Here is a 23,562-nt window from a genome sequence, read left to right as displayed (position 1 = left end):
GTTCTCTGAAACTGACGTAAAATCCTTCTCTGAGAAACAAGAAAATGCTAACACAAAGAATAAAACTTCATACAACTTAAAATTATTCGAGGAGTTCCTTGCAAGTGAAGAATAAATGTGAAAATTGAAGAAATTCTTGCCGCCGTGCTGCAAGCTGCAATTTACAATAAAGTTTGTTCTCGGTGTTAGAAAGAAAAAGGGTGAGCAAAACGCTCCTAAGAAAATTACACGTTAGCTCGAAGATGTGAATTTTATGTTCGAGTGGCAAGAACAATATCTGGCTTGTTCTCTGCGCTCAGATATTGTTCTTGCCACTCGAACATAAAATTCTACATCTGTATCTGCTGGATGAATCTCTATCTAGGGGATACCTCATTGGTATAGTGCTTTTATAAACCATTGGAAATTTGTATATGGGTTAATGAAAGTTTGGAAGAGTGCAAAATTTAGGTATCACTGGCTAGCGGTGTTTCACAATGATGCTGTAGGGGCTCCCATTTGTGTTGTGCAGGGGATCGTGTGGTCATTGTTGCAGATCTATGCAGATCAAATTCAGAGTGCTTACTTGTTGCTTTTACTTGTCATTAAAGTTTTTACTCCCACCCACCCCTCCCATCAGTGCCTCGTCAGTGTGTCAAGTGACAGGTGGTAGACTGTGATTATGGTTACCATGACTGCCATCCTGATGTGTAAGTGGATAATTTTGCAGGTTTGGCATGACTCTCTGACTGGCATCTCTCTCACATTTTCATTTTCCCAATGAGTGTAACCTTTGGTTAGTACTCTCCATGTTTTAAACAAGACAGGTCTTGTGCCTGAATTGACCGAAAATATGTAGCAACTGATGACTGACTTTTTTTTAACAGGCATTAAGTCTGTCTTGGTTGGACTCATGGCACAACGAGCTGAAGTCAAATATGACAAAAACAGGATTACTCCTGACAAAATTGTCGAACATGTCAAGGCCTTAGGTTTTGGTTGTAGTGTAATGGATCAGGTTGGCCAAGGAGAAGGTTGTGTCAATATAATTGTAAGTACTGTTTTCTTGTCCCCTGGATAGGAACGTTGTGGTAATTATTATATGACAGTGATAAATATTATTCAGCATTCACTGTAGAGAAAACACTCATTCACTGTAACTGAAGCACTTGTGAGCAGACATCCTTGGAAAACAAAGTATATATATAATAATAATTATTGCAGTGTATTTATTTCGGGAATGCAAACATGCAGAGTTGTTGTGAAGTTCAGATAAACAGTGTCCATTAGTAGACCTTTCTGCTTATAATATACCTGAGTGTCCGTTAAGTAATTCTTTCACATCTGACCCAGAGACCAATGATCAGTAAAATTGTCTGGTGTAAACTTGGTGGCCCGTGCATTTATATGGAGAAAGAAAAGTTGTTCCGGGTAGAAGGGTCATAGGCCTACCCAAGCTACCCTGGGCGAGCCAACTTTTCCTACGTTTCTTTGAACAGTTTATGGTGAACAGTTTCCACAAGAAAAAAAGTTAGCTCAGCTAGAAGGGTGCCCTGCCTAGGCGGGTCACCCTTTTTCGGCCGGGGCAACTTTTTGTCATGTAAACACTTTGGCTTGCCTAGCCGGGTCAACTTGGTCAAGGAGAGCATGTGAAAGTGCTGTCTTTCCAGTCTCCTCATGTAGGAAACTGAGATGGGCAGACTCAGGTAAAAGGTTCAGTTCTTTTCTTATAAAATTATAAACGTGAGCTCGCTTAAGTTGACTTGGCTGGGTCTTACCGATACCTGGGACAACTTTTCTCCATATAAACAGGCCCTAAGGAAAAGCAAAATGTGTTTCTCTTATTAGGGAAAATGTTAATAAGAGAAAGGACATAGTTCAGATATGTCCAGAAAAGCCCCTACATGTAATTAGGTGCATATAAGCATCACAAAGTGTCCCCAACTTCAACATGTATCACTTGTGACTCGGAATACATACATGTACAATAACCATTGTTATTAAAAACTGTATCATTGGATAATGCAATCCGAGAGTTTTGATTGGCTAAGCCATCAAGGGTTATGAGCCATTATACCACAATCTACAAACATGGCAAGCATATGTGTGATTTTTTGGGTCTTTTTATTTTTATTGTAGTCTAGTTTTCAATATTTTGGGGGCGTTTTTAATAAAACAATTATTCCACTCGGGCTTGTTGGATATGAGAAGATTATAGCCATTAACTCGGCGCTACTTGCCTCGTTGGCTATCTATGCTCATGGAATATTATTGTTAATTATTAGTGTCACAAAATGTCTCCCAAATGATGCTCCTCAAGTAAGAACAAATAGCTGCATTTACCCTAGAGCGAGTTTCATGATCGAGTGTCGTAAAACATTGGCCAATCAAAAAGGACGGAGACAATCCAGTAAACCAATCAAAATTCAAAGTAATTACACATAGCCGACACAAAGCACGGGAAAATGTGCACACGCGAGCCTCAATTGGTTTTGGTTTCACTTCTGATTGGTTGAAAAAGTGGCATGAGAACTCCGAACCAATCACTGAGTGAAGTAATGCAAAACCAAAGCAATTTGCTTATTACTTTCGAAACTCAATTGAAAACCGCTCTAAGCTACATGTGCAAAAATTAATAAGGCTAACGTAAACCAGAAACTGATGCCAAAGGGCATGCAAAGACAACGGTGGCCTCCGAAGGGAGTGTCAAAGGTAGTTTTTTAGCTGGGCTCGCAGTCTAGCGTCTTTTGCGAGAATCCGTCTACTGTAAGCCATTTGTTCCATTGTAGGCAATCTGATCGTGCCCTCTTTTGATGGCTTGGGTGTAAAAAAATTCGACTTTTGTTCGGCTTTATTACTACCAGCATACTTGGCACCCATTCTGTTGGCTCTGTCACTGGCGTGATGACGTTTCTCTGCACTAATTCATCCAATTTTTCCTTGAAACTGGGACAAACTACCACAGGAACTCCTCTCGGGGGGTGAACCTTTGCTTTACCCTACCTTATTAGTAGAAATAGGTAGCAAATGATTAGAGTGAAAGGGACACTTCGTGTTGGATGTCAAAATTGGGTGTGCATCTCATTATCATCATGTGGACATATGTGGACTGTTTCCAAGAGAGGAAAATTGAATTTTGAAGTTATCTTCTTATGTATTACATCCTTAGAAACATTAGGGAGTAGAAAGGTTGTGGATAAGAAATGCAACAAACTTTTGCAGATCCCCTGTTTTTCTTATTAAATTATTTTGTAAGGCAGCATTCGTGATGGTGCTGTCACCTTATATCCCCTGTTGTCTTTATTGGATTACTCAGACTTAGCAAAGTGTGCATGATTTTTAATCAGTTGTAAGATCTTATGTTATGGTTTATTCGTTGTAAAGAATTATCTAGTTAATGTCTTGTTTTCTAAACTTCTGAATTTGCCTTTGATTTCTTCATTAACTTCCTGTCGCTGGTTCTCTGGTGCAGATGGCATTACAGTGATTGTTAAAAAAAGTATATGTTATTTGCCATCTGGAAAGTCCATATAGCAAAAAACTGTAACCTAACTCTTGAAAATGCTGAGGTCACAGTTTTTTGCTATACGGGTCGATCCTTAGCTGGTTAATAACTTGTTGATTTTTCTCCTCTCGCTCTCTCTCTTCCTCTCTGAAACCACTTTTTTAATTGTTGACTCGCACCACGCTTGATAGGGAATGCAGAAAGCGACTTACAAACTGAATGTTTCACAGACAATTATTTTCATTTTAATTATATTTTCATGCCTCTTGTGTAATAAAAATCTGTTTGATGTGGTGTCAAAAAATGGAAATTTAAGTTCATTACACAAGCTCATGCAACCAGGGCTAGGATTCTGCCCAGGTTGGCAGGCAAGATAGAAAAATTCCGCCTGCTCCCATAGCCAATCAGATTTCAGGATTTGCAGAATTCCACCCGCTCGGGCATTTAGAAAAAAATAAAAGGCCATCGTTTTATGAGGGTAACACATGTCAGAGTTACTGATAAACTTGTGACCCTTGGTGTGCGTCTTTTAACCCCTTCCTTTGTCAATGCTCTGTTTTATGGGTATTCAAAGCTACAGTCACAGGGATCAAAAGAAAGTCGAAACGGATGTCTATTGATTGAGACGGTGATGGAACTTGCGTCCTCCGGCTCAGAAGGCTGTGTACTAACCGAATGAGCTACGCCTATCTCTGTCCAAAGAGGGTTTTGTCAAAGTTCACTTAATTGCAAAGAACACTTTTTATGTACATCTCGAGTTACTGGTATAACCAGAAAAAGAATTTTAAACTGGTCAGTATCATTAATTTTAATTTTGCTTTATTTCCAGATAACAGGAATGACTTGCTCATCTTGTGTCCATTTAATCGAATCTAACCTTCTACGTAGACCTGGCATACTGGAAGCGTCTGTTGCCTTGGCAACCAGTAGTGGAAAATTTCGGTATGATGCAGAAGTGACAGGTCCTCGTGATATCATAGAAGCTATAGAATCTCTGGGTTTTGGAGCATCTTTGTCCAGTAATGACGAAAAGAAGAGCAGAATTGATCACTCAAAGGAAATAAAGAAGTAAGAATATTGCAGTCACTGTTATTTTTGTGCTCCTTCATCTTTTCCTGGCCTGGAATTTGTGACAGTTAAATGCCATTTAGTAACAGTTAGTAACAAGGAGCAACCACTGTCAGTTATAGTCAGTGATTTTTTTCTACATTTAAATACCCATCGGGATTACAAGCCTAGGGAAGCATGGTTTGTGTAATGGTGGTTGCATATCCAGAGTTTGATTTCCAGATTCAGGGTCATTTGCAGGCCCTTATAGTCTGCCCTGAGAGAATTTTCACAGGGTACTTGGGCTTTCCCCTCTCATCAAAAACCAACATTTTGTTTGATGTGATGAGATTGTGTGATCTGGATTCTCCCCTATGATTATTTAAGCACTTGTTGTCCACTAGATTAAACAAAGCTTGAGACTTCAATGAAGAGATTTTTTTACATTGGCATTTCTTTCTAAGAGGAGTTCAGCAACAGCATGATGTGGCTGTGTTTGGATTTTGCATGTCAAAATCACTTTATTTGTCCTTCACGTTCAACTGGAATTACTGGTAGTGTTTTCCGGGTATCTTAGTTTAGTTAAGACAATTAAAATTAATCAGAAAGTTTTTTCATTTCGTGAGTGTAGTTCAGGGCAGGTCATTTCTTTAGTATAGGGTGCAGGGCTGGCGTAGTAGTGAGAGCACTTGCCTCCCACCAATGTGGCCTGTGTTCGATTCCCAGATCTGACGTCGTATGTAGGTTGAGCTTGTTGGTTTTCTACTGTGCTCCAAGAGGTTTTTCTCTGGGCACTCCGGTAACCAACATTCAATTTGATTTGCATTAATTTGTTGATTTCAGTTTTCAGTGTTTCTAATTAGTGCTTCACCACTAGAAGACTGGACACTTAAATAGAGTTCCTATCCTTTAAAAGTTGATAATTTTTTTTCTCTGCAGATGGAGGCGTTCCTTTTTATTTTCCTTGATATTTGGGGTGCCAACATTTCTAATTTTCATAACTTATGTGATCCTGGAAGAGCTTAACAAGCGACCTCGTCAAATGGTGTTTCCTGGTCTGTCACTGGAAAATCTGCTCATGTTTATTCTTTGTACACCAGTTCAGGTGAGCCAAGTATCGCAGAAATTATCCTGAGCATCAAAATTTTTTTTTGCTGTCTTGGAAATTTAGGCAAGATCTGCATTTACTACATGTACTTGTAAGTAGTGGTTGTTTACCAGTTAGCAAAATTTGGTCCAAAAAATTCAATTGGAGTGTAAATGTAAGTGTAATGTCAAAGAAATTTATCAGGGTAGAGAAATCAATAAATTACTTTTCTGTTTTTTTTTTTTTTACGTAGCCCAAAAGAAAGTGATTTAGCATAGACAGTTATGACTAGCTCACTGATCCATGGAAACTATTGATGCTAAATTACTTTCTTTTGGGCTATGTTAAAAGAACCAGAAAATTAATTAAATGGTAAGTGTGTTTTTTTTGTTTCCCCAACCAGAAATTTTCAGATTTATTCAGAAAGTCTGAAAAGGTGATCCAAAACTCGCAATCAGAAGAAGTTTGAAAACAGCAGTAAGCGGTCTGAAATTTTCAAACAATTTTATTGGTGAACATTTCCCGTGGTTTTAAAGTTATTGTCTGTTTGAGTTGAGATCCCCTTTGAAGCTGGAGCTCCCAAAGATCAACTATTGTCGAGTTTAGATTATGTAGGGCTAAATTTTGATTTTTATTTGCTTACACACAGATTTTTGGAGGACAGCATTTCTATGTAACAGCCTATAAAGCCCTGAAACATAGGACCACAAACATGGACGTGTTGATTATGCTGGCGACCACCATAGCTTATGTGTATTCTGTGAGTGTTGGGTTTTCTCATATTTTATTACATTTTTCGTTCACTTGACCTCTCACAGTTAATTGACAACATTCAGGGGCTTAGTTTGTGGCCAGATGCTGGGCATGATGTCCAGCTGTTTGACCTGTAAGAGCTGGTTTTTTCTCACAGGCCTTGCACTCTGATGTTTGTACTTAGAATACTTGATGAATCAAGTATTTTCAAAACACTTCATGTTACCAAAAACGCTTTGATCTATATAAGTTACATACATACTATTTAGTAGAAATGTCATGTATTTTCTTGTAGATACTACTGTATGTGAAAGTGCAAACACAAACACAAGAAAAATCTGGTTTCCAATCTGATACAGTTAGAAAAGTAATAGTAATGGAGCCCGGGTGGAGACTCGCATATGAAAGGGGTGGGGTTATTTTTGTCTCGCGCAGGGGTGCAAATTCCGAATTTTGGTCTCCGTTAGGGTGTCCTGGAGAAAACGCGATCATATGTAGATGTGAAGGTCTCGTTTAGGGTTTCACGTGAAAAAAATATAAAAAATATAAAAATATATATTTAATATGTTTTAAATATGGTCTCTTTTAGGTGTCCAAAAATTCTGGGCAAAGCCCAGATTGGTCTCCTTCAGGGGTTTAATTCAAAATTTCCGATGAGCATCCCCACCCCTTCATATGCTAAGTCCCTTCCCCGGGTATTGGAGAACACTTCTTTCTTTCTGAAGTAGGGACGGTGCAGTGGTGAGAGCACCATCCTCCCACCAAGAGGACGACACTTAAGGTCTGGCCTGTTCTCTTGTGTAAATGTGGCCAGCTCGGCTGGATATCTTGAAAGGGGAATTTGTTGTATAAGACCCTCGTCAAGGTCCCTGCCAGCAGAGGTCTGTTTTCTTTTTGCGTTTGCTGAGTTGACGAGTACAGGAAAAGAGACCTCTGCCATTGGTCGAAACTCTCTTTGATCCAACCGCCATCCACCACAACCTTGGACTACACTCTTCAAACGCATGCTCCATGATAATATGTTAGCTGACTGTGACTTGAGCCCGCTGTGTCCCGCGCATTCCTTTACAGTAATCCCGCTGTTGTTACGTCAGCCCACACAACATGAAGTATCACGTGAGGATTCGGTCGCTAATTAACTGCCACGCATGCTCAACACGGTGAGTTTCGACCTAGGGCAAAGGTCTCTTTTCCCGTACTCGCCAGCCCGGCGAACGCAAAAAGAAAAGAGACCTCTGTTAGCAGGGAACTCATAAAGTAGAAACAAAACATTAGTCAAGGCGACTTTTCCTGATGCTGGAACTTGCAGTGCCAATACAGAAACTGACTTGAATTCCGTCCATATAAAATAGCTGATTCTTTACTTTCAATTGGGCCCTCTGTACTATTGGGCTAGCCTCGCACGCAGACACTCTTAAAAGGTCTTCGTGGGTGGGAGGCTACTATTGGACAAGTAAGATTTGTTGGTCAAATTTATACCTTCTTCTCCTTGTTCCCGTTATCAGATTGTTGTTGTAGCTGTTGCCATCGCAGAAGAAAGTAGTCACGATCCAATGACATTTTTTGACACCCCACCCATGCTGTTAGTGTTCATATCACTTGGGCGCTGGATGGAACACGTGGCAAAAGGAAAGACGTCAGAGGCGCTGGCTAAACTTTTGTCCTTGCAGCCCTCCGAAGCTGTGCTGGTCACACTGGAACCAGGGACACTGAATGTGGTTGGCGAAAAAGTCATTGATGTGGATTTGGTCCAACGTGGAGATGTACTTAAGGTTCGTTTCAATCAACAAAAGCTTGCTTTTCCAGTTTTAACTTTTTCGACACTGATCAGGCAACTAAAGTTATTTTTTTCATACGAAGATATCACAATTGACATATGTGAAGTTTTCTCATGTGACATCTCATATTTTTATTCGTCTTGCTTCTACCTGTTGTTAAGGGATAAAAGGCAATTTCGGAATGTGCGAGCTCGCAAATGGCTTTACAGGTAGTTAATAGCTAGCAGTAAAGAAGTGTTGGCGCAACCGGTAAATCACTGATTCGAGTCCCTATCAAGCCTTGACTTTTTTCCAGGTGTCTCTGAAACTACTTTGTCCGTGTTTTCTTCGAAAAAATTACTAGAGTACAAAAGAAAACCTCGATTAGGGCAACTCTTTGATTTTCTGTTACTATTTTATCGAGCAGAAATTTCCGCCAAAAACAAGACGCTCTTTTGCAGAATTACCAGTAAGACAATAAGGGCGAATAGGCGTAGAGGCGTCAATTCGAGGACTGTTTTTCCACAAAGATGACAAAAATGCGGTTAAAAAACATCAAATTGAGAACAAATGTGCACTTCATTTCACCTTTGAACTTTTGGTCCCTCGGTCTTTAGATTCATAGACTTTTTGCATCCGTTTAATATTGTTCCGTTTCCAGAGCAAAACCATATAGTTCTTGTCGAACTCTTACACTATCTGTGTGCAGTCGTAGAATTTTTCCATGCTTGTCCACTTGTGGTCAAGTCGCCTCCTTAACTGCAATGATGTGTCATTTACAGAGACGACTTTCATTTATTCGCCATCATTCCTTATGTTTTTTTGTCAGGTTGCCCCAGGAGCTAAAATCCCGGTTGATTGTAAAGTCCTTCAAGGAACATCGACGACAGATGAATCTCTAATCACAGGTGAATCCATGCCTGTACTCAAGAAACCAGACGACCCTGTGATTGGTGGAACTATCAACCAGAACGGCTCCTTATTGGTCCAGGCTACTCACGTGGGCCAGGACACGACTTTGGCACAAATCGTCAAATTAGTTGAAGAGGCACAAACTTCAAAGGTAAGAACTAAAAGTAAGCTGGTTTTTGATCAAAGGGGTCATCTTTACTTTTTTGTCTTCATAATTTAGTCATAATAGAGGAATCTTTGTGTACATTTTTTTGCCTCTTTAACGCAAGGTTATATCGTTTGCTAAACGGTCAGCCAAGAAAAGAAAGTACGGAATATTGAAAGTGAATCGCATAATGAGCTATCACTGAAAATTTGAACGCGATATTCCGGGTAATCTCTCAACGATGATGCTTTGAAAATTCGAAATTTTACAAAGAATTTATGGAATCATTAGCGCCTTTGCCACCCAGGAATTAATCAGTTTTTGATGGCTAATAACTGGCTCGTTATCAAAGCTAAAAGGCTTAAAATTGGAGGTTTTATCGTGTTTAACAAGTTCTTTTACCTTTTGAAGTCAATTTGTAAATGGTATGATGCCTTTTCTGAGAGCAAACTCGTATGTTAATGAACAAACTGTAAACAATGACTTAACTGATTAGAGTGTAATGTGAAGTGCTAGTGTTGTACACCATATGAACCATGTGAGCGTTAGCCCTGCTAATGGAAATGGGCCCGCACAAGGACAGAGAAAAACTCTGACCAGCACTTTACATTACACTCTAATCAGTTAAATCTGTTGAAATATAAGTGATACACGGCCAACGTTTGTAAAAACATAACCCTTCCTTGTAAACAATGACGTCAGCAAAGATTGCTTCATATTTGGCACCTTAAGAGCTACGACGGTGGCGTTAAACGTGTTCAAAACCTTTTCTCCAATATTCGAATTTGCTTACCCCTTACAAACTTGCCTAACTCTACAAGATTTGAATGTTAAATTAGTAGAGGAAACAAAGATTCGCCGTTGTGTGCTCATGTTTCTAAAGAGAGAAATTGAGTTATGTCACGTTGTGGATCTTTGATGAGAAAGGGAAATGAATTTCAAAGCCATTGTTTTGCCAATAAATCAATTTCTACAAAAGGGAGAAGTGGTCCTTTTGCTTATCTGGACAATTTTAGCAATAAACTGTCTGTTATAGACAGCTGAAAGATTCAGATGGCTCCAACGGGATTCGAACGGGCCCATGAACTCTGCGATGCCGGTGCAATAATAGACCATTTCCGAGTTCGTGTTTGCCTCCTCTTTAAAGCGAGTCTAAGTGCGAAGTTTTTCTGATGGTAATTAGTTGTACTTTACATAGAGCGGTTTTCAATTGAGTGTCGAAAGTAATTAGCGAATTACTTTGGTTTTGCATCTACTTCACTCAGTGATTGGTTCAAAGTTCTCGCGCCACTTTTTCAACCAATCAGAAGTGAAACCAAAACCAATCGTGGATCTCTAGTGAACATTTTCACGCCTTTTGTGTCGGCTACGTGTAATTACTTTTGAGTTTTGATTGGTTTACTGGATTGTCTCCGTCCTTTTTGATTGGCCAAAGTAATTACTTTGGTTTTGGTTTTACGACACTCATTTGAAAACCGCTCTATGAATAAAAACTAATTGTCCTTTTTTGGTTGATCTCAAGGTTTTTAATGTGTTGTTTGAATGAATTGTCCTTCAGGCACCTGTGCAGAAGTTTGCTGATAAACTGTCTGGATACTTCGTCCCCACTGTAGTCTTGATCTCGATTGTGACTTGGATAATTTGGCTCGTAATAGGATTTGTCGACATTACTTTGCTCAAGAAAAAATACGATGTAAGTTAAATTCGTACCTTTTAAGCTGCTTTTTTTGAAGTTTTAAACCAGCGTAGCATCAAACCGTATCTGATTTATAGTGGAGGAGATGGTGAGATGTTAACCTTGGTAAATGAAAGAAAAATCGATGGTGACTCGGGATGCTCGAAAAAAATCCGAATCTCCATTGGGCGAGTCGCCGGAACACCTACGATCTTCCGATTACTAGTTCAGATGCTATTAATAGACTCGAGAGAGCTGTGGCATTTAACCGGGTTTATGTGGCAATTTTTCGAGCGTTAGCCAATAAGAAAGCGAGGCAATTGAAGTTTCTCGCATCTTTGTCTCTCGTTCTTTTTGACTTAATTTTGACCCCTCTGCCTTTTTGTTATTGTAAAAAACGAATTGATGTCAGGTTTTCATGCGTCTGTCCTGTTATTGACAATGAATTTCGTCATAACATTGTGAGAGGAGTAGTCTGCGGCTCCACTCGGCTATCGCCTCGTGGATCCACAGCAACTTTGACAGCGTTATGACGAAATTCATGATCAATAATAGGACAGACGCATGAAAAAACTGACATCAATTTGTTAATTAGACGAGTTCTTTAATAAGATAAGGCCCGTGCGAGGTACCATTCACAATCCCATGGGTAACAATTTCTCATGCAAGACTGATTAGCTGGGAAGGTCTGGTTTCGCGGGAAAATCAATCTCAAAATAACTCGGTCTGTAAAAACGCCGTTTCTCAAATACAACGAAGGTTGTACGTTGCTAGTCATGGGCTTCTGTGACGGTTTAAATAGATAATCAAAAATTAAAGGGATGAGGAAAAATGGTAATAATAATAATAACTCTTTCTATAGCGCTCTTATCCTATGTTCAAGGCCCTTTACAATCATATAAACAACATAATTAATTAATTAATATTTACAAATTTACAACCATATCCTATTATATTTTCAATGATTAAAAAAGAAAAAATTAAAACTAAAGCAATCTATGCAAATCTATAGAAGCAATGATCTGTTATTACTAAATTTAGTAAACAAGTACGTCTTAAGTGATCTTTTAAAACTCGAAATGGTGTTAGACTTTCGAATTTCATAGGGTATCAAGTTCCATTCTCTTGGTGCATGAACAGCGAATGCTCTGTCTCCGTAGGTCTTGGTATACGATCTAGGCTGCATTAAAAGTTTATTACCAACAGACCTGAGTATGAGTATGAGAACGATAATGTAGTTTCTGAGCTAAATAGCTAGGCGATGTCCCATTTAGTGATTTATACATCAAAAGCAGAATCTTGAAATTAATACGGTATTGAATCGGCAGCCAGTGAAGCTCACACAAAATAGGTGTAATATGCTATTTAAACGGGGGATTTTTTACGATTGATCAACACTTGTATCGAATAACGTAAGTTAGTGTTCATCTTGAAACTGTTTAACTGAAACCAAAGAAAATACGGTTCCAGGTTAATCATAACAGTCACAAGCAATCGCCTTATGAATCAAGTACAGCGTATAGAAAATTCAACAAAAAAACGGAAACTTGCTGAAACGAGTCATGATTGGTCTCGCTTTATTTTTTGATTGAATGAACGAATAGCCAAGCTTGGTAATGGAAATCTCGAATTTAGTTTCGTCATTCGATTAAAATGTGTTCCATTCAATTCCAAATCATAGTCAAATGGAAAGGTGTGTGAATCGTTACATACCAAATCTAAAACGTTGATCTCCTTTCTCATATCATCTTTCTATTTCTCCCTTTTTTGGTGCCCACTACACTTATCCAATTTTCATGTTCTCTTTGTTTCTTTTCAGCCCGAACAGGACAACAGGGTGGAGTTTGTATTCGCTTTTGCCTTTCAGATTGGTATTACTGTGCTCGCCATTGCCTGCCCCTGTGCCCTTGGATTAGCCACACCTACAGCTGTCATGGTGGGAACTGGTATTGGTGCTCAAAATGGCATACTGATCAAGGGTGGCGAACCCCTGGAGACAGCACGCAAGGTAGCCATTAATATTCCCTCTCTAGCTTCTCTTGGGAGCATGGCATAAGGCTGAATATTTGTTCATTTTTGTTATATTTTCAGGTCAATGCTGTGGTTTTCGACAAGACTGGAACTCTGACACATGGCTCTCCAATAGTAGTGAAGACCTGCCTGTTCGTTAAACCTTCTCAGTGCGGCATAGAAATGCTCCTTGCGTTGACAGGCACTGCCGAGAATCACAGCGAACATCCTATCGGCTTAGCCATTACTAATTATGCCAAGCAGGTGGGTATTGAAATTTACAGAATTCTTAACCTCATTCTTATTGGCTCTTTAAATCTCGATTATGAGCTCTTATACGGTATGATAGCTCTCATTACTGTATCGCGTTTCTAATTGGCTAGTGACGAATGCATACACAGTGCAGTAGTGGTAATAGAGTGCAATACGGAAGTTGCTATAGAAACACAGCATTGGAGTAGTGCTGTTGAGTATATTATGTACATCTTGTTCGATGGCTTAACATATAATACGCGCGGATATTTTGCGAGTTGCGTAGTATTTTTCCGAACCCAGCAGGGGCGAGGAAAAATACGAGCAATGAGTAAAATGTCCGCGAGTATTATATGTTAAACCAGCAAATAAGAGATTTATTATTCCACTACGAAAAGGTGTTATATTGCTTCAATTTTATTTGGTACGAGTGTTTAAAAAAAAAAATGCATCATCTGTCCTTCAGGGCGCTTGCGAACGCTGTAAAGCAGCACAAAAAGCCAGCCAAATACTCTACATTTGATTGCCCAAACGAAAATGACGAGTGACAAGCGATGACAAGCTATAAATGGTTTTCACCTGACGTCACAGCAGCCATGTTGGTGCACAGTATAATAGAGAAAAAAGGCGTCTGGGAATTTGACTCTATTATAATGCAAAACGTGAACCATAATTTGCTGTTGTTTTATGCACCAACATGGCCGCCTCATCACATGATTGAAAACCATCTATAGTCCATTTTCGAAATATCAAATATTTAGCTTGATAGTGAGGCAGTGAGGACAAAAAAAATTGAAACACGTTGGAATGAATGTGATAAATACCTACATATCATCCACTTTCCTTTGTCTTTGTCCTCACTGCCTCACAATCAAGCTGAATTTTAATATATCGAAAAAGGCCTATTCACTGGCTTTGTATCGTGTTGAAAACAATTTCTTTTATTGAAAAGCTCCCCTTCGGTCCGTATTTGCTCTGTTCTAAACCGATCAAACCGGGACACCACAGTGTATTACCGTCTCATCTTTTGCGCGTGCTCTTGACCGAATATGGTAAAATGGCGTAATAGTGGAAGAATAATTTTTTAGGAGCTCGAGACAGAAGTCCTTGGGCAGTGTACAGAATTTCAGGCCGAGCCTGGCTACGGATTGTCCTGCAAGGTCAGCGGTATCGGGGAGATCATTGAACCTAAACACGTAGTGGATAAAAACAAGAAAAACCTGTCAGTCAAGGTTGGCAGCGTGGTGATTGATGACAGCGCGGACATTGAACCATCAGCAGTTATTAGTGGTGGTGATAGAGGTAAGTTCAGGTCGACAATGACGCCCCACCCACCCCACCCCGTGATCGCTTGTTTTTTTTTTAGCTAATCACCTATTGGAAACACTCGATTTCTGACTCTTTTTCGTCCTTCGAGGCTGCGATTCTTTCGTACAGCACCAGGAATAGCAAGCGTAAGCAGGACGTCAAACTTTACTTCGCATTTTTGTACTGAATCCCTTCTCTTCCCTTCATTCCAAGTTGTCTGAATAGTGACTTGTGTTGCAACTGTCCAGGCCCCAATTGTTTCAAAGGCCGCATAACTTTATCGCATGGATAAATCACCATCCATCATTTTCGATCTGAGCACAGATTGCCATACTTGCTCTCATATCCGCAAGGAGCAGAAAGAAAGAGTGGGGTGGATCGGTTTTTTCGGTGAAGCTGTCAACAGAGGTTGATCGCTGGTGCTGGCAAAGTTGGCGTTTAAGTCCTCAAAATAGCGAAGTGTAGTAATTTTGTACAATGATTTGCTTTCCATCAGTGTGTCCCAGGCTCGATTCTCGGACTCAACGTCACATGTGGGTTTCGACTCTGCTCCGCGAGGGTTTTTCGGGCATTCCGCCTCTCATCAAAAAACCGAAATTTGATTTGATATACTTTAATTTTATGTGATTTGACTTAATTTGATCAACTGTCTCCAATCCGTAAAGAACTTCTGCTCAGAAAAATAGGCCGGAGACTCATCATCATCATCAACAACAACAACAACAACAACAACAACAACAAACCGATAGACAAAAAATGAGTGAACCGTTGCACTTTGCGTTGCAGGAGAAAGTCCACCGAAGGAAACGAATGAGGCTCAAGTGATAGCAGAACCGTTAACGTACCATGTTATTATTGGAAACAGAGAGTGGATGCAGAGAAACGGCTTGGGGGTCACTGATGAGATGGAAGAAGCCATGCAGGAGCATGAGGAAAAGGGGCATACCGCTGTACTGGTGGGCGTAAATGGTGAGCCGAAAATTTTACATGCAAGTGTGAGAGAGAATATGTTAAAGTCCTGTATTGGCTTTGTAGATGATACGAAACGATCTTCTTATCGAAAGTTTGTCACAGTTAGGGACGCAACTTTAGCAGTTGCAAAAAAGAATGAATCAAATCTAGGCTTGAAGGGATAATGTGATTGACCTCACTTTTGACAAGACCACAGTGCATTGAATGCGTTTTTTCGTAACTTTTTAGTTGCATTCATTAATAGTTCAAAAATGCGTAGCATCAAACCATATCCGATTTATAGTGGAGGAGATGGTGAGATGTTAACCCCGGTAAATGAATGGAAAATCGATAGTGACTCGGGGATGCTCGGAAAAAATCCGAGTGCTCCTTCGCAGGAGTCGAACATCTACGATCTTCTGATTACCAGTTCAGATGCTACATGTATTAATAGACTCGTGGGAGCTACGATATTTAACTAAGTTTATGCGATTTTTTCGAGTGGACCTAGATGTGGTTAACCGATCCTGAAGCGGCGCGGCCCATTGACGAGCAAAATTGTCTGGTATTAGACACTCAGATTAAAGTCTCAATCCCAGGATTAATTAAGCACTCCTTTTCCTCTTATGCAGGTTGTTTAGTAGGGATGATGGCCGTGGCAGACACTGTAAAACTAGAGGCTCAGGCCACAGTGACCACTCTTAAGAGAATGGGAATCAGGGTTATTTTGCTGACTGGAGACAACGAGAGAACTGCTTTTGCTATCGCTAAACAGGTGAGTTGTACTTTGAGCGGTTTTCAATTGAGTGTCGAAAGCAATTAGCACATTGCTTTGGTTTTGCATTACTTCACTCGGTGATTGGTTCAAAGTTCTAGCGCCATTTTTTCAACCAATCAGAAGTCAAACCAAAACCAAACGTGGCTCGCGCATGCACATTTTCCCGCGCTTTGTGTCGGCTTCGTGTAATTACTACGAGTTTTGATTGTCACCGTCCATTTTGATTGGCCAAAATAATTACGTTGGTTTTGGTTTTACTACACTCATTGAAACTCGCGCTATCACATTGGTGATCTTCTGCGTTTGCTCCGAAGACCACAGGAATTTACTGCATGCTTCGTTATAGTTTAGTTCGGTCTTGTCATATTTTAATGTGTATGACATTCCCATTCGTCTTTCACAATGACTGTTCTAGGAAAAATTTTCTGCACTGTAAAAATGATTCCAGAGAAGCGAAATGTCGCTCGCTCTCATATCGCTAATTTTTATTTCAAAGTCACATAAAGTGCATCTAAAAAAACTTGAATATCTTCAGTCGACAAAGTGAAATTTTCCATCAAAAGAAACGTATTTCACTATTTTACGGTGAAATTTAAGTTTTTGGGTTGCCACAGTAAAGTTAGCAAAACTAGCCTTCATGATTGAACAAATAAAATGACTGCTGTATTGAAGCCATGTTAAGATGGCCGAACACAGTTTTCGAGCGCGCTCTTGCTAACGCAATGCAGCGCGCACGCAAGGATTGCAAAAAGATAAACGTGGCTTCAATACATCAATCATTTTATTTGCTCAATGCTTCCGCTATCTGTACCATTTTCCTCATAATTATACAAAGTGTTTTGATGGTTTTAGTCTTTTATGAGAAATGTATATTTAAAAAGGCAACGATGCAAAGAACTCCGCAATTCGCAGATTTTTCTTTGTTATCGAAAGAACCCAGCTAAATGCAGCGCTTGCGTAGTAAGTTAAAAAATTGCGATTGAATGCGGAAATACGCCTATTTCTCGAGAACCACTGTCTAGAATTTAACGAAATTTGGCCTTAAAGTACTTAAGGAAATGAGTAACTGGAGTTTTAAAAAAAATTTGAATTTTAGCAGAGGAAATTCTAGATATTCCAGTGAACCTTCAAGAAGGGATGATTAAAGATCTCTCTGTCAAATTTTTATTAAAATAGTGTTAACTTGTGAGCAACGACCAGATTTTCTGCAAATAAACAAAAACCGATTTTGAAGGCTTGTTTATATTTATTCATGTTGCCATGGCAACGGCATATACGTCAGCTTAACCATCAAAAAACCTGAAGTTCGTGTTATTAACTTGTTTGCTACCATTTTTGGCGACCAAAGGATCAAGGGTTTTAGAGAAAAAGGTAAATGAAACACTGGTATCAAAAACTGTGTTCAGCCACCTTAAATTGAATTAATTTTTTTTTGTATGGCACGTTTCACCTCCAAATACAGCATTTGATTTTTTCAAATCATTTAAAAATGTTATCTGTTGAAAAAGAACATTTTTCAAAATAAAAAGAAAACCATGCTTGGCTGGATGCAAAAACGAATGCAAATCATCAAACCACTGATTAATTACCAAGATTATGTAGCACGTAGACAAATTTAGAATTTTCTTTTATTAGTCATGTGGCCATGGGCGTGGCATGATTACGTAATATTTAGGGTCATTCGTTTGTAAAAGTTGGAAACTGACCAAAATAATGCCAAATTCTCTCAAATTACTGTCTTAGTAACGCACCCCCAAAAAACACGTCAGTAGGCCCTAAAGGCGCTGTGACTGCGATTTTTCGTGCAACTTGTCTCGAAATGCTATTTCTACAAACGTTCTTTTTTTACGGGTTTTACGGGTGTTACACTGAGCAACGTTTCATGCAACTTGTCTCGTTTCGATGATTACATGCGGTCAAAGGAGCATTTTCATTGGCTAGTGCCGCAAACCGTTGCGGCACATGTTGCAGGACAGATGTTGCACTGAGCAAATGCTTAAAAAACTCGCTGCAACCCTTGCAGAAGTAGAACTCAATTCCACTTTCTGCAACTGGTCTCGCAACGATTTTTGGCCGTTGTAAGGTATGTTAAATTGAGCAATGATTCGTGCCACTTGTCTCGCAACGCCATTGCGAGACAAGTTGCACGAAAAATTGCACAGTGTAACAGCGCCATTACTCATCTGGGTCCTTTGCACGCTCACCCTACAGGTCGGCATAAAGCAAGTGTTTGCTAAGGTTCTGCCTTCACACAAAGTAGAAAAAGTTCGTTCGCTACAAGAGAAAGGTTACATTGTCGCTATGGTAGGAGATGGCGTGAACGACTCGCCCGCTCTTGCTCAGGCACACGTGGGAATCGCAATTGGCACGGGCACAGATGTTGCTGTAGAGGCGGCCGATGTGGTGTTAATAAAGGTAAGTCAGAACAACACCTTGACTCATCATGGCCTGAGACTAGGCTTCGTAACCGGGGAGTGGGACGTATAACTGGAGACCGAAGCCAACCGAGCGCTCGAAGCGAACCGAGCGCCCGCCAATCCTGCCAATCCCGACACTCCCTTCCAAGTCGGACGTTGTTGTCCGTCGTTGCCAGGGATTTATATGTAATATCAGAAACCCATAAGGGTTGAAACGTGTAACGCGCGTTCACAGCTTCCGAATATTCAGTGCGAACTGATTGGTTGAATGTTTCAGTGCTAAGTACCATATTTGGAAACCCCTCGCTCTTGTTGTTCCAAATATGGTACTCAGCAAATTGAATATTCAGAAGCTTGTTTCCCAGAACACAAGGGGCCGTTACACGTTTCAACCCTTATGGGTTTCTGGTAATATACAATATACAAAACCAAGCAAAAATAGAAGAAAACTGACGGGAAGCTACAACAGCAAACGCCAATTCTTTTGGTCGACCCATGTGAGCATCTGATTGCTTACCGTGTAGGGGTGCATTTTTTTTGCCGATAGCTTTAAGATACTGGAATTCGTTAAATCTTTCTTTTCTGAAGGTGATTGGCGCTCTTTTTGGATTGAAGAGTATTTGAATTGTACAGATTGCGCGCTGCGTGGTTGTCATCAACATATGATTTGCAGTCTGCCTGGTTACAAGAAGAACCTCTGCTCTTGGCTACTGTGATTATTGTTGTAAAAATGTCAATGTAGGAATAATTTGTGGACTTCGGTGCCCCCTTATAAAGATGAACGCTCCTTTTTTCAGAGCGATCTCATGGACGTCGCTGCTGCCATTGATTTGTCCCGGGTAACTGTACGGAGAATTTACATCAACTTTTGCTTTGCCCTCATCTACAACATGATCGGCATACCGCTGGCTGCGGGTGCATTTGAGCCCCTGGGCGTGGTGATGAAGCCATGGATGGCGAGTATTGCAATGGCGGCTTCCTCTGTGTCTGTTGTAGGATCCTCTCTCATGCTTAAACTGTAAGTTCTTGACAGCATCGTGCCCAGGGTCTCTTTTCGCTAGGGAACGGGAAGAATAGAGACCCTAGGACGAGATTGAATTTTTTAATGTAATTTTTCTTTGCTTGTTTCCTTTTGCTGTTCAGTAGCAGATAATGTAATTTCATATGTGTGCCAATAGTTAGACCACTAGTGCGAACCTATTTTAATGTACACCAAACATCATTCATTTACGCTAAAATACATTCACGAACGATTTTAGCATAAGCAGTAACATTCAATAGTATTAACAGTCAAGCATATGCATGTTTGGACAATTATTTGCTTAGAATCTGCTTCATTTGCGCAATAATCAACTTCAATAGCAGTAATGTGCAAACGTTTGCCATTTGACATTCATTCTAGTGTTTGTGATTTTCATGAATGAGTTTTGTATAATACACATTCTATTGCATCAACAGACGACCATTGTCACAAATGCAACATTCTGTCGCAAATCCAAAAGAAAGATAAAAAATTACGTTTTGCGGGAAGAGCCAGTCAAAGTTCTACATATGTGTTTTAAAGTCGTATGAGCCTTGACTTCATCCTTTTCTTCCTCTTCCCCTAATGGATAGTTCACGGTTAAAATTTGTTCTCTTGAAAGAGGGAGCTTTACGTATAAGCCTTCGTGACTTATTGAGACTTCCTCGCCTGTTCTTTCGTTTTCGATTTTTTTTTTTTGAAGATTGCTTGTACGTTTTACGCATTATAACACGTTATCCACCATAGGTGGTTTTCACCGCGTTACGTCATCACCGCTATGTTGGTGGACCATAGATAATATATAAATAAATAATAGATAATAGATCTCTCATTATCTTCTTCTGTTCGTCCACTGTGATGTTTGAATCGAGAAATACGTAGGTTGCAAACCTCTTATACTGTATGTATGCAAGTCGGCGGATGTTTCGATGACTTTTCCCACAAGCAACTGGCGAAAGTCGAATTGATGATTTGCACGTGACGTCACGGCGGCCATGTTGGTCTACAGAACAATGCAGTAAAATGTCTTCTGGGAATTTGACTCTATTATTATGCAAAAGTTGTGGGGCCATTTTCTATTGTTTTGTACACCAACATGGCCCTGCGTCTCATCACGTGAATAAAAACCAAGAATTGCGGAACGAACAAAAAGAGCTGATAGTAGATTGCACTTGACGTCACGGCGGCCATGTTGGTCGAACAGAACAAAAGCGAAAAAGTCTTTTGGGAATTTGACTCTAGTTTGATGCAAAACTTGTGGGGCCATTTTTTATTGTTTTGTACACCAACATGACCGTCTCATCACGTGAATGAAAACCAAGAATTGCGGAACGAACGAAAATAGCTGATAGTAGATTGCATCTGACGTCACGGCGGCCATGTTGGTCGAAATAACAAAAGCGAAAAAGTCTTTTGGGAATTTGACTCTATTTTTATGCAAAACTTGTGGATCCATTTTCTATTGTTTTGTACACCAACATGGCCCGGCGTCTCATCACGTGAATAAAAACCAAGAATTGCGGAACGAACAAAAAGAGCTGATAGTAGATTGCACCTGACGTCACGGCGGCCATGTTGGTCGAACAGAACAAAAGCGAAAAAGTCTTGTGGGAATTTGACTCTATTTTTATGCAAAACTTGAGCTACATTTTTGAAAATTGTTTTTGCCGCAATATAGCCGTCTTACCACGTGAATAGGGAGCTTACGAAACGACGACGCTACAAAACAATAGGTTTAGTGAGCAAAAACAATGGCTCTGCACGCTCTGCACGTGCGTTTTACATTTTGGTACATTTCATTGCCGTCATCTCCTAAATGACGACGTGAAATGACCAAATTCAAGGTGATATGAATAACGCAGTAGTGCGTAGTGATACGAATAACGCGAACTTGTATTTTTAAATGAATTCCTCGTAGCCGCCGTCGTCCTCGTTTCGTAAACTCCCTAATGCAAGCCAACAATAGGCGGCCGTGATCACGGCGCGAACGGAACGAGAGTGAGCTCTCAGGCTACACAGACGGTAGTAAGGCGGTGAGAGGCGGTCGTTGACCGCCCGTAATCGGTTTTTGTTGACTGAACTCTTGTGTAACAATAAATTTTAAAAGAGCCTTGAAAAGTCCAGAGTATAAGCAGGATGTGAAGCCACGACTTCCATGACCACAAAGTCATGCCAGTTTGCCATTTGGCCAGCTCGTCAAGCATCAAGGTATCACTTAACGACTTGTTTTCTATCCTTGTCTGTTTTTTTTCAGGTACAAGAAACTAGAGGCAGACGACGGTGGCATGGGATCAAAGAATCCTTTCTCCTCTGGTTACACAATGCTAGACTCGGGTCCTTCCACCGACCCACCTGACTACCAATCGAAGCGGGGCTTCTTCAACAGGGATTACAAGATGCGCTCTCGGTCATCATCCAATCCAGTAGTACTCACCGAAATGCGCTCGGTTATTGACGAAGTTTAAATGTATTGATATTTTTTTTCTACTACGACATCATGGGAAATTTATGCAAGTTAAAGTAAAGCCAATATATTTTGTTTTGGAGTCGATTTACTCGTGTGGTTCAACTTCATGATTTTTGTTGTTGAAAAAATACCAAAACATGGCCGCTGTTTCCTTATTTAGGGCGGTCGTGACGTAATGTGCAATAACTTTTTGGTCGACTTTGGTCCACGTTAAATACGAAGACGTGGATTAAAAATTGAAAGAGATTTTACGTAAGATGTGTTTTGAATTTACCAAGAATGTACATATATATATATATATATGCCCCATTTTAATCGAGCGTTTAGAATATTAACGAGTGCCGGGGCCAAAAAGCTCAAGCGACACGAGAAAGTATCAAGTAGTGTGGGTTTTGGGTCGTAAAGATTTAATGTATCTTAATAAGGGTAATATGTCAGGAGGCGGGACATTTTGATCATCTGTTGAAATTAACATCTGGTACTTAAAATCAGAGGAAAACATTTCCAAGTTAACGTTGGAAGAAGTGAGTATTTCAAGGCACATAATTTGTCTGGTTAGGGCGCAGTTGTTACAGCGGCTGTCGTGATTGGTTCAGAAAACAATAGGCGAAAAAAATGCAACGGAAACCTAATCCTAAACACAATAAGAGATGCATCCTTTCTGGTCATGTAGCATGTAGTCATCAAAACCTCGAACCCAGGCTGAACAATTCATTGCCCATTGGTTTTCGAAAGCAGTTGGATTCGAAGTACTTGGAGCAAAACTGAACACTTTGAATGGCAACGCAGCGGAACCGAAGATAGAAAACTTGTTTTAAATCTGTGGGAGGGTGGGGGGCTGATTTTCGTGATAGATACAAAAAATGAATGGCAGATGAAAGGTAATGTGTTGTATGACGTTTTGAAACTTCAGGCAAAGCCGAGAGTTTGGGGATGTCATACAACACTGACGCGAATGTCGTAAATTAATTACTTAATGAAGGCCCATCTTCAACCGACAGGCTTTTCAACCGTGTGTTTTTGTTATGGAAATTCGCATTGCATATCGTAGCGACCTGATTGGATGCATTTCAGCTTTGACGGGATTTTCATATATGAAAATTGTTCCTTCGGCACGCAATGCCCGTAGGATGAACGGGTGCCTTTAACGCTCACTTTCATTTTTGATATCCAATCATTGTTTTTGTAGTAGTATGAGGTATTTAAAGGAAGAAATGGAACAAGACGTCTGTGTAAACCACTAATTTAGACATTCAGACATATACAATCACTACTTAATTAAAACGTTTCTTTTGTATTTTCTGAGTGAAAATTTTATGTGTTAATAATGGCGAGCCATTGATAATCTCATGGAGGGTAGGATAGCCCGTATTTACAAAAGCTACCATTGAACAACTTTCAATGCCTTTGGTAAACGCGAGCTGCTGAACTCGTAAAGGGTCTGGAAACTAGTGGTATAATACAACCCATTCTCCATCTTGAATTTACAATTGTCGTT

General features: G+C 40.0%; 1 protein-coding gene across 5 annotated transcripts in view; it reads left to right on the top strand.

The window, feature by feature from the left end:
• The window catches only part of LOC138014914 (copper-transporting ATPase 1-like), a 34,559-nt gene extending 11,198 nt beyond the window's left edge, over positions 1-23,361 (top strand). For 4 of the 5 annotated variants that reach the window (XM_068861797.1, XM_068861798.1, XM_068861796.1 and 1 more), the window contains exons 4-18: positions 867-1,030; positions 4,314-4,552; positions 5,471-5,636; positions 6,268-6,378; positions 7,877-8,143; positions 8,958-9,191; positions 10,744-10,878; positions 12,680-12,868; positions 12,952-13,134; positions 14,211-14,424; positions 15,217-15,399; positions 16,014-16,156; positions 18,371-18,574; positions 19,374-19,594; positions 21,852-23,361. In XM_068861797.1, the coding sequence (XP_068717898.1) occupies positions 867-1,030; positions 4,314-4,552; positions 5,471-5,636; positions 6,268-6,378; positions 7,877-8,143; positions 8,958-9,191; positions 10,744-10,878; positions 12,680-12,868; positions 12,952-13,134; positions 14,211-14,424; positions 15,217-15,399; positions 16,014-16,156; positions 18,371-18,574; positions 19,374-19,594; positions 21,852-22,062 (2,864 nt within the window). In that variant the 3' untranslated portion in view covers positions 22,063-23,361. The remainder of the gene's footprint in view (positions 1-866; positions 1,031-4,313; positions 4,553-5,470; positions 5,637-6,267; positions 6,379-7,876; positions 8,144-8,957; positions 9,192-10,743; positions 10,879-12,679; positions 12,869-12,951; positions 13,135-14,210; positions 14,425-15,216; positions 15,400-16,013; positions 16,157-18,370; positions 18,575-19,373; positions 19,595-21,851) is intronic. The other variant, XM_068861799.1, reaches the window with a different exon arrangement.
• The last annotated feature ends 201 nt before the right edge of the window (positions 23,362-23,562 follow it).

The sequence above is a fragment of the Montipora capricornis genome, chromosome 9, assembly GCF_036669925.1.
Source record: "Montipora capricornis isolate CH-2021 chromosome 9, ASM3666992v2, whole genome shotgun sequence".
Classification (NCBI taxonomy): Eukaryota; Metazoa; Cnidaria; class Anthozoa; order Scleractinia; family Acroporidae; genus Montipora; species Montipora capricornis.
The sequence above is the reverse complement of the archived record's forward strand: the minus strand, read 5'-3'. Positions and strand labels throughout refer to the sequence as shown.